The following is an 11,863-nucleotide window of genomic DNA, read 5'->3' on the forward strand; positions in this document are numbered from 1 at the left end:
CACAGGGGAGTTGGTGTGCCCACCCTCTCTAAGGAGTGGTTCCCATTTTATCTACTCACCGAGGCTTTCGAATCGCTGGGTGGACAATGAGCTGGGGACAACAGGCTGGCTGCTCATACCAGCGCAGGGCTTGAACTGACACAGTTTGGATATTAAGGATATACCCACTGTGCCACCGCTCCCCTTTTTGTTGGGGGGGTACCAATGAGTTCTGGGGTATCCTGGGTGGGGGTTTTGTAGGGCTGGAGTAGCAGTGATTGGGTGCTGGGGAAGAGGGTTGGCTGCTTCAGGGTAGGTGATTGGTTGCATTGGTAGTTGGCATCCTGTGCTTCTCCTGGCCTTTTGGGTGTGGCCATGCCAGTGGGAGACCACTCAAGTTTTTGGCATACAAGGGTGCCTATGGGCTACATTGTGTTTTTTACTGGCATCACTTTCCACTGCTGATGATAGGCATCCCCGGGTTGAAATGGCTTATGGAGCCGACTACTTTCTGCCATGCCTCCTGACCCACCCACTTCCATGCTGGTGAAGGGACCTATGCCACTGATCCACTGATGGATGGCCTCTGTGGGGCTGCAGTGGTGGCTGAGAGCAGCAGGGCAGTGCTAGGGCATTGTACCAGCTACAATGGTGTATCTCCAAAATATACCAATATAACAGCTAGCTGGTCACCCCATTTAGGATTGCACTGTCAGTGAGGCCCGTGAAGTTCATCATGAAAGATTGTGTGTTCCCAGCATGCATTTGTATAATATTTGCATATTATTTTAAGTGAAATTGGTTTCCCTGTAGGAAAATGGTAATAGATCAACCCTTATACTTAGCTCATTATTGTGTTGAGCCCAATCTTTTATGCGCTACTTAACAGCAGCTTTCCAGTGGGGAGAAAGCTGGAGTCCTTTGTGGGAAGATGCAAGTGATCAAATTTAGCAATATCTTACATGGAAAGTGACTGTTCTACCCTCTTTGTAAGAATTCCCAATACAGAGAAACAATGATACTTTCATATTATGATTTACAAGTGGCACATTATTGGACCTGCATGAAATCTTGGTTTACCAAAGGGATCTAACCCATAATTAACTATTCAATGCCCCAAATATACGGTAGAGACCACAGAGTTCATCATGCATTTGGAACCATCACAGAATTAGCTTTATGTGTTTTACAATGCAATCCTTAAAAAGATTTACACCCTTTTAAATCCATTGAAATCAATGGATATAAATCTATTTACAATTGTACTTAATATTGCTATTCTAATCTGAGTTACACCTTTAACTGGGACTAACTATACAGTTAGGATTGCACTGTTAGTACTATAAAAGCCACTGTGGCTTAGGAAAAAGTGGTCATTTGAAGACACCTAAGAGCTTTTCATCTGTTAACGAATGTTGCTTGTCTTATGCTTTGATCATTTAGTCTCCTCCATGTATTTTAAAACCTTATGGATATTGATAGGAAGATGAAAGATAGTGCCAGCAGATTATGTTTGACCCTTATCCAATATCTGAGGGAAATGAAACAGGGAGAGTTCTCTGTAAAACTGAACTATGCCTGAAAGAAACTGAAACTGCTCTGTCACAAAATTCAGATTTGATGTATCTTAACACCCCACAAAATTCAGATTTGATGTATCTTAACCCCCCCCCCCCCCAAAAAAAAACACCCCATTACAGAGAAGGTGATAATTGGTTTTTTTTAAAAAGTGTAATTGTCTGGTGCTGACAGTGGTTGCAGTAGTCCATGGTTCCCATTTCTTCTGTTAAGATTATCTCGATTTATTTGCCAGTTTAGGGGTGGGGGTGGGGGGGAGGATGGACACGTCGGAACAGAAGGGGCTGGGAATGAGTCCCTGGATCTAGAAGTGAAATTTATCTTTAGCCAACGCTGATATTAGTGTCAGTGAAGCAGATATAGTGCCCCATGATCTGTCCTCCTCTGACTTATTACAAGTACATAAGCACTTTCGGCAGCTGCAAAGAAAAAAAATAGTACAGGTTCTTCTCTTTTGTTGGCAAAAATGAGAGAAGTATTGCTCTCTTGCTAGCTTTCCCCCTTTGAGGTGTCTTGCTTTCTCAGTTTCTTCTCACAAATAAGGCTGTAGCTTGGATAAAGCTAAAATTTGTCAATGACACATCTTTTATCTCAAAAAGGTTATAGATTAGATCCTGTGGGACAACACATTAGAACAACAATGGAATTGCTCTCTCATTTAGGGTGCAGTTCTCAAATGAATTGATTCAGAATAGCTGTTGCTGATTTTAGGGGAGGGCACTCCAGTAAAAGCAATTTGAAGATTACAAAAGGTTATGTTTGTGCAACAATGTCTAAAGCTGGAATCCTGTGTGCCCTCTTTGAAGCCACTTAGGAGTCAGCCAAAAACTAGAAGTCAGAAGAAGCCAGAGGTCAAAGCCAGAAAATGAAGCAGAACTGGAGTGACACATCAGAAGGGCAGACAATACTCTGTCAATGTCTGTGCCACTTAAAGATGTACTTCATGTGTAATGCAGAAGACTAGGCAGGAAGCATATACAGGATGTTCTGTGCCACAGAGTATCAAGGACAGGGAAAACCAGGTGCTGAGGAAGGCATCCAGATAAGCAGGGAAGGAGAATGTGCAGGCAGTAGCTTTGAAGAGGAAGGCTTCAGTACACGTAGGAGTTAGGTAGATCACTTTAGGGCAGGAAAGTGAAACAAAATAATGATACAGAAGATTATAGGGGGAAAATGACTTTTCACCCTGCCAGAGTAGTTCCATGGCTAAGCAGGCAGGATTCCTGTTTAAACCACAAGAGGAATGAGTTTCTTGCCTCACAGCAGGCTCAGCGAAAGTCTTCCATGTCATGAACAAGCAGTTTGTTAGAAATTAATGACTAATACAAGTTAATTGCAGTCAAATCCTCAAAAAACTACTCAGAATTCATGTGGCTATAAATTTTATGAATAAATGTAACTTTTTAATGAATTTTAGCTGACTCATGAATAACTAGGAATGTGCTTCCAGAAATTCACAAATCAAAATGTAAACCAAATCATTTCTATTCATCAATATATTTAATATACCAAATTGCTGAAAATCATGACAGCGGGTGTATTAGGAAATGACCATAATTTTGGCATCTTACCGTCTAATTGTCAAAATTACACTGGATGAGAATAACAGAAAGACAGCAAGTGACTAAGCAGATACAGTAACTGAAAGGGCCATCTTCCAGCCAGAAAAGGCAGCAGATATTGCTTCTAAAGAGAATTGTCCTAGGAGGCTTTTCTGTGTACAGTGTTCCCACATTTTACCAGTCACTACAGTATCCCCACTATGCTGGGAGGGCATCCGTGATCCTGTATAGTCAGAAATAGTTCACTGTTGTTTGCTGTTCTGTTCTCTGCTCTAGTTCTGTACCTGTCTGCTTGGCATAGGTAGAAATGTTTTGTTTGTACACTTTCAGTGCAGGCATGGTGAAGTGGCATGTCAGAAAAAAAATACATGAAGCTGTGCGGGTCTGAAAAGTTTAAATCATTCTTACCCTTTGCCCACAGCTTTCAACTGAATTTGGGATGTGCAGAGCTGCAGTCTACTTTTAAAAACTCCAGGGATATCAAATCATGGATCTCCCAGGATCTCCTTCAGTTTGACTGAAATCCAGCATTTCCTTTTCAGAATTATGTATTCATATGTGCTAGCCCACTTTGAAAACTTCCTGCTGTTACCTGAATCCTCACAAATTACTGAAACAGGATTTCCTGCACGAAAGCTCTCCCAGTTGCTTCAGTGACCTTAAGACACAGCATATATGTCACCAGTTTCTTCTACTTACCCTATGAGTTAGAACCACTGAGTGCTATTTATTTAGCACTAAAATAGTTATGCACAGCTTTAGAAGACCTGGATACAATCTTAATTATTTCTCCAAAGCGCTTACATAAAACAAGCATTAACTGTAGACAAGGGACTGATCTGGAGAAGGGAAACCTAAAATTGTCAGGCTACATGTTTATACCTCATCACATAAAGGCAGATTTTTCTGTGTTTGGCTACTTAATGCTATAGAAAAATTCAGGTCAAATTTAATTCAAAATGTAAAGCATGCGTATTTCTTCCCGATAGGCCATGCATAGGGTTGAGTTGGGAAATATCTGGATATTTTGGGTGTGGAGCCTGGGGAAGACAGGGTTGTGGATGGGAAGACCTCAGCAGGGTATAATTCCATAGCAATCACCCTCTGAAGCTGTCATTTTTCTCTTGATAATCTGATCACTTGTAATAGCAGGAGATCTCCAGGTGCCACCTTGAGGTGGGCAGCCCTAGCCATGTATACTGAGGCAGACTAAAACATGTGGGCCTCCCACCAGCATTTTGGGGCCCCTCTGTTATTACAACAGCATTGCATAGCTTGTATGATGTTAAGGACAATGGAAAGGTAGCAGTGATAAGGGACACTGTGGCATGGAATACCACATTAAAGCCTGTGTAGTCTATGTAAGAGACCGTTGCTTGTAAGCACAACATGTTGGAATTATGAATAAACATTGGAAGTTTTCTGAAATGTCATCTTGAAGAATACACAATCTTGACAAGGGACTGTATAGATCAAAGAACCCTTTGTGAAACTTAGCCTCTCGCTACATGCTTGCAGTGCAATTCTAAACACAATTATATCCTTCTAAATCCATGGACATGAATGGGCTTAGAAGGGTGTAAGCTCTGTTTGTGAGTGCATAGCTAATGATCGAATTTAGTAACCCACATTTAGTTTATTTCAAAAAGGATACTTGTTGAACACAAATTTATCCAGCATCTCTCCTTATATATATTTGAGTTTTCGTGTGAACTCTTCTACATGCCATCCCAGGCTTTGGGTCCCTGATCTGTCACTCAGGAGGGGGGCCAGTCCCCTGGCCACATTGCCTCCCTCCGTCGCCTCCATCCCACCCACAGACTTGCTGGCCGCTGACTCGCCCTCAGTCTCCAGGGAGTCGCCGGCTGGGATGGACGCTCCGGCGGGTGGGTGCCTCCGAGGCCCACCACCTCACCGCCCAGCCTCTGCCCCCACGGCACCTGCTGGCCTGCAGGGCACTCCAGGTCGCTCATGGAGCTGGTAAACACAGTGGTCAGCCAGCAGGCCACACGGTGAGGCTGACAGAATATGGGTTGTGGGGACAGGAAGGCCGGGCCCTCTGATGCAGCAGCTGGCCGAGCTGGAGAGAGACCCGGGTACCACCTCCCGTCGGCCCCACAAAACTTTGCTCTGCGGCCCTGCCACTCCCCGCATCCCATTCGCCTCTGCGCCACAGTGTTCCTGAGCTCCTCGTCGGCCTCTGCTTACCGGACTCGGCACCTGCTCCACTCCTACATTCACCTCTGAGCACCACGGGAGCCAACGAACCAGGGCCACCTCCCCCACCTGACCTTTCCACCGCCACCAAGCCTCATGTGCTGCGCTCAGCGCCCCGTGCTTTATGTCTGCAGCCACTGAGCTCCGACCAGCGTGGCTGCAGCGGTGGTAGCACTGCCAACACTTCCCCAGAAGGAAGGCAGTTGTGGAGGCACCAGCGAAGGCTGCGGGAAGCGCACAGCAGATTGGGGGCTTCTCCCACTGTGCCCGGCAGCCGGACACATGCCTGTGACTGCCCAGTCACCCTGCCACCTGCATGCCCATGCCAGCAGGAGAGAGACACCGGACAACGAGGGTCCTGAAGGCGATGTCCATGGCTTTCATGGCTTCAGCCCTTGCCCTGTGGTCTTGCTAGAGCTTTTTGCATTGACTTCGCAACGAGCCTGGTGGCTAGCCCATTATAATGTTTCATTTTAATGAACTTAAACATTTACAACATTTTTTCCTTAAAGGTAAAGATATATACCTCAAATTGCTGTCATTAAAGTGTTCTACGAGAAGAGAGATACTCCTGTCTTTTTATTTATTTGTTTGTTTATTTTACATTATTTTTAGTGCACCTTTCTCACAGGGACTCAAGGTGGATTACATATAGTGAGCCAGTACAGTTGTTAGCCGAATTGCTTCTTAAGAGGAAACAACCGGTACAGTTATTATTATCGGGATTCTTCCGTCTATGTTTATGGAGGATGGCACTGTTTCCGATGTTCCCAATGAAAGACTGAGGCAAACTTCCTTAGTAATAATGATAGTTTACTGACACACTTCACTCGATAGCATACAACAATCACAGCACACAAGAACTAAGAAATTAAAGATAGAATAATACAACACAGTTATTGTGGTTGATGCTCTGGGTTATAATTTCCTAGCTGCAACTGCGTAGCTCCAAACCTCCAGCAAAAGGGTAAGGATGGGGAGAAAATTGGAAAAGGAGTGGCGAATGAACTCAGACCAGCTAAGACCACGTGCCAAAGAGACTCTAGCTGTGCACTACTAGAGCGTAAAGAAGGAAGGGTAGGATGTGGGATAGAAAGCTGGGCTTAAGAGGTAAAGCAGGTTTTGTAGAGGGCGTTGTTTGAGAGCGATGGGGAGTTCCAAGGTCCCGGGCAAGAGAGAGGCGAGAGAGCAAGCAAGAGAGAGAGAGCATGGGGTGTGTTCTTGATTATATCTACAGGGGTCTAGAGGAGGAGCTGGATCCAGGGGACCTCCCCTATGATACTGTGTTCTGTCATAGCCAAAAGGTCAGTGATTGGCTACTGTATTTCTCTGGATGGGCCAGGAAACTGGAGGGCAATTTGAGATCTAGTTGCTAACTCAATCAAGACACCTGGGCAAGGGGTATTAGTAAGCAGATGGGTGACTCATGTCCATGCGGCCAGGCTGAATACCTGGTCTTTGTGAGTATGTGCAGCTTTGTTGGTGCGAGGGGGAGGGGGCCCTGGAGTTAGGTGACCATGCGGCTGGTTTGAAATGGCGTTTTGTGCTTTCTGCGACCACGTGCGTTGATCTATGGCGTGCACTGGACACGGGAACACCTCTGGAGTAGAAACCATTGGAAAACACGGTCTTCGGTAGGCACTCTCACCGGGTGCTCTCAGCATGTCAGTTTCAAGCACAGTCCGTTGTTGGCACACTGCATCAGGTACAGTATAACACCATAAAAACACCATAGCAGGCTTGCTGGCTTACACAGTCACAAGAAAATGGGACATTCAATAACCAATGCATTAGGATTTTAGAAGTCTGGAACTACTAGAAAAAAATGAAGCATAGCATAAGTATTCACATGACACATTAAACAATACAGAAGTTGCATAAATAGGATCCTACTTACAATAAGCTAAACACAGCAGTATACACCACAGTCCTTAAATCATTTATTGAAGCAGTTTTTGAAAACCATTTTGTGCACTGCAACCCTGTTCACCTATGCAGAAAAGCCTTCTTGATAGTTCAGTTTTGCGTAGTTGTGAAAGGCCAGCAAAGTGGGAGCTTTCCTGACCTCCTTGGGCAGGCCGTTCCACAGGGTGGGAGCCACAATGGAGAAAGCACAGGCGGTTGTTAATTTTGCCCATTTACAGGTTGGCACCTGCAGAAGCCCCTGCTGACTTGAGCAAAATATCATGGTGGAGCATAGAGAGAGAGGTGGTCCCACAAATAAGATGGGCCGAGGCCATGAAGGGCTTTGTATGTAATTGCCAGAACTTTAAATTGAGCACAGTAACAGAAGGGGAGCAAATGGAATGTCAGGAGAATGGGAGTAATATGCATCCATCTAGCTCCCATTAATAGCCCAGCTGTGGCATTCTGGACCAGTTGGAGTTTCCGAGTCAATTTTGAGGGGACACCAATGTACAGTAACATAATAGAAACAGAAGTATGTCAGGTCAGTTGGCTATACACTGTGGTCCCAAATGTACCTAGGACCTTGTTACCACCAATGCACTTTTTACTTCTGCTGGTAATAATTCAGCGGATTTTCTTCAGGAAAGATTTCAATACAATGCATAATAAGAATCCTGCTGGAGTTCCAACTGGTCCATCATCCAGTTTTCTACAGGGGCCAACCAGTTACTCTGGGAAGCCTTACAAAGCAAGATATCAAGGCCAAAATGTCTCTTGTTGTTGCCCCTCCAGCAGCTGGTATTCAGACTGCCTCGGAACATGGAGGTCCCACTTAGCTATCATATTTATTAGGCATTGTGGCTAGTTTGGGACAGTTCTGTTCAGCTGAGAAAATGTACACACTTTTCTTTTTCTTCAAAATCTCATGGTTATTAGAGGGGGGGGGACCCAATCCCACTACCGAAGAAATTGCAGTAAGTATGAAATGGCTGGAGCACTTTCTATAGTCTTAGTACATATAATTGGCCTCAATTTTTTTTGAATAGGTCATTCTCTTCAACATCTGTTCCTATGCAACATTTTATTCTTTGGAAGTGCTTAACTTTGGTAGGATTGAGCCCATTGTTTCCAGACCTGCTTTTCACATTATTCTCCTGTGGTCCATTTGTAGTATAAGAAAAATTTCATGGGGAATTTTAATAGCATTCTCTCTTATCTAATTGCACTAGAACAATTTCGCTCCCAACAATGCAGGGAACCTGCATTAGCAAAGCAGAATTTACAGATGTTAAGAGTCAAACATCTAAAATGTGAAAAAGTCTGCCCATTGAAATATGTAATTAACTGTTTCATTATATTTCCATCTTGTTACATGAAGGTCATTTTTGAAAATGCTATTGCTTTTTATTTTACATTCTTTGAGGGTACAACTAGATTAAATGGCAGGAGATCCATAATCAGATTTCCTGTGGTTTTTAAAAAGTTTGTAGCACCTGGGGAGCCGAAATTGAGGAAGGGAAGGGAAGTGATGTTTGAATCTTTTTCTTATTGCCATTCTCCCCATTTTAATTGTTCCCCTTCCTGAAGTTGCTATTTGCCCCAAAGGGAAAAAATATATACCCATATCCATATGGCATATTTGTGTTTTCCATCATGAAGTGAATAGCAGTTGAGGGAGGTATTTAAATTGGGAAAATGTCATGAGTGAGAACAGTGAACCCCTAGGGGCCTTAGCTGGCTCCCCGAGACTACTTTTACATGTAAAGGGTGGGGGGAGCAGTGGGCGATTTGATGAAAGATCTCCAGATGGCACATCTGGTTTGCTCCTTAGCTAAATCAATATGGTGGAATCAAATATAAACGCAGTACTTCATACTGGAAGCAGGGAAACTGGTAATTCAGAAGTATATCACTTTGTCAGTTTATATTAAATGGTATGTTTCTGGTTCAAAGAGGGAATAATTATTGCTAAAGTTTCAATCACAAGTAAAAATTCTAACACCCCCCCCCCCAGTATAAATGAAAACTAATAGAAAACTTGCAGCTATTTTCAGTTTCTAGCTGAAATGTTTTTCTGCTGACCATCATATTTTGTATGTGTTTTCTGTAAAACCTAGTGTGCACCAAGCAATTAAAGCTGGTGGTCTGGAATTTTTGTTATGTAGAATCTGGAAGCTATTCATGGTCCAGTTTTCTCCTAGTAGCATAATAAATGGCAACAGAAATTGCTAAATGCTCCTTTGCTTAGTTTTCAAGCACATATGACTTAAAATCACATAAGGCTCCAAATATTTCTCAGATATACACCAGTATTCAATACATGAAATACATGAACTGCAATAAATAGGCTGGAGATTTAAAGCAATATCTAACATTTACTAGTTAACACTCCCAAAAGAAATACTTCACAGATTCTATGTTCACAATTTCAATGGACTGAAGAACATGATCTTCAAATGTCCATAATGAATGTAAAGACGGCTCTTTAGATGGAAGAACACCTATAGAATCAGGTTACATGTATCCATCATGAACAAAGGAAAATAAGGCATTTTTGAGACATTGCTGTGCAATAAGACAGTTTGGAGGCATTACTGGCTGAGAAGTTCCTGTGACTGTGCCTCTTTGGGAGTCCCCATTTGCAGTCCTGATGAAAGCATCGAAAACTCATTGAATAATCTGGAGGATGAGTTGACTGCAGCCTATTTCTTGTTGTATGTCTCAGATCTAGGACTGGATCTACTTGTTGATTGCAACATACTTTATATTGTTTATCTTTATGTACTTGCTTTATGGACATTTGAAGATTCATGTATACATACATGATGCATTCATGTATTCCTTACTCCCCTCTTACTTTGAATGAAAATAATATAGGCAATATGGTCAAACACAATGCACCAAAAGTCAATTGTAAATTCCAGTTATCAGTAGGACAGAACCCATGACTAACTGTTGCTGAATTGTGCCATAGTTCCTTGTATTCTTATTTATTTATTTATCAATTTGGATTCCACATTTCCATTCTCAAGGTGACTTACAACATCATTAAAAATAACTCAGTACACAAATGCAATATACAACAGATAAAGACATATCAATCAAACAAGTCCTCCCATTAGCAAATTAGAAACAAGTAATCAAAATGCTTGCTGAAACAATATAGAAAAGGTATTTTTTATTTTCCTGCTCTCCATTTTACTTTCAGTTAACTGTTCCTGTTAGCCTGCAGTAAGAACTGAAATGTTGTTGCTTTACTTCAGTTTAGTGAATGTTCTTGCTCTGCTCCAAGTTGTTTATATTAATATGCAATATATTTCCTTATTTGGGAAACATTTCTCTATCATGCATTTTGGCAAGAAATATTACTAAATTTGTTTAAGACAATGTGTATCTTTTCTGTAAACCAAAAAGTTCTGCTGCTAATTCCAGTTTTGTTTTGTACAGTTTAGCCTGTAACAGCATAGTACCTGACATGTGTTTGTTTCTTAGGCAAACGTGTAAAATCCTTCAAGAACAAGGAGATTTCTTCTGTGGCTGATGTCAATTTTTGATTATCCATACACACATAATATTCTGGCTCCACGTTTGGGGCAATAGTGATGAATCCTAGTCATGGTCGGATTCTCAGGAAGGACCAGAAGGTTCGTTGAGGAATAAAGATGTTCCAGCCTTGGTTTAATACTCACAGAGCAGCAGGTGTGTACAAAAAACAAAAACAGGTCTCCATAGTTGTAGCGGAATTTGATGTATTTTGCTTTTATTTACAAACTATACCCCGGCAAAGCTGAAAGTAGCCCTCTACAATGAGATCCATGCTCTATAATAGACATGTATATATATATTTAATGTGATTGTTGCAATCACAATAAGAACTACAGTCCAAAAAGTGCAAATAAAATCTAAAAATCTAGAATGTGTAGATATCTCTTCATTTCCAGTAAAATTGAAAGCATGACTGACAGTGCTAGCACTACCATTTTAGACCTTTCTGTTTTTCAATCACATTTTTATCCTGCCCTTACTCCAAGTTTTGCATGGATTTTCTACCCTCCATTTTATCCTCACATCAATCCTTTGAGATTTGTTAGGCTGAGAGAAACATATTCCTAAAAATTAATCCCAAAATAAATGGTTTGTTGTATTTATATTGCTACCAGAATATGTTTTAGACTCTGGCTTTGATGAATCTCTGGCTTTGGTAAATGTTCCTTGTCATGTATGATAAGCAAACAAACTATTAATAGAAACTGGATTATGTTATAGGTGATAATTCAGTTATTTTCTAGTAAAAGAATTTAGTTTTGTTGCAAAGTGCTGCGCAGTCCGAAGCCTGCATCCATTTAGATGAAATCTGCTCATGGAAGACAAATATCATTCTTTACTTTAGCTGTGGTGGTGGAAAGTACTGTCAAGTTGCAGCTGATTTGTGGACACCCAGAAGGCAAGACATATTCAGAGGTGGTTTGCCTGCCTCTGTGTAGCAACCCTGGACTTTCTTTGTGGTCTTCCAACCATGTATTAATGAGGGCTGATGCTGCTTATTTCCTGAGATCTGACAAGATCAGGCTAGCCTGAGTCACCCAACTTTAACCATGGCCTGGTCTGTATCAGAGACT

The 11,863-nt window shown here is 42.0% G+C and overlaps 1 protein-coding gene across 1 annotated transcript in view; it reads left to right on the forward strand.

Moving 5' to 3' along the window:
• FAM19A2 (family with sequence similarity 19 (chemokine (C-C motif)-like), member A2) overlaps window positions 1-10,806 on the forward strand; it is a 53,764-nt gene extending 42,958 nt beyond the window's left edge. The window contains exon 4 of the mRNA XM_015419370.1: window positions 10,737-10,806. Within this exon, the coding sequence (XP_015274856.1) occupies window positions 10,737-10,748 (12 nt within the window). The 3' untranslated portion in view covers window positions 10,749-10,806. The remainder of the gene's footprint in view (window positions 1-10,736) is intronic.
• The last annotated feature ends 1,057 nt before the right edge of the window (window positions 10,807-11,863 follow it).

This window comes from Gekko japonicus, unplaced genomic scaffold (assembly GCF_001447785.1).
Source record: "Gekko japonicus isolate JY-2015 unplaced genomic scaffold, Gekko_japonicus_V1.1 scaffold282, whole genome shotgun sequence".
NCBI classification, from domain to species: Eukaryota; Metazoa; Chordata; class Lepidosauria; order Squamata; family Gekkonidae; genus Gekko; species Gekko japonicus.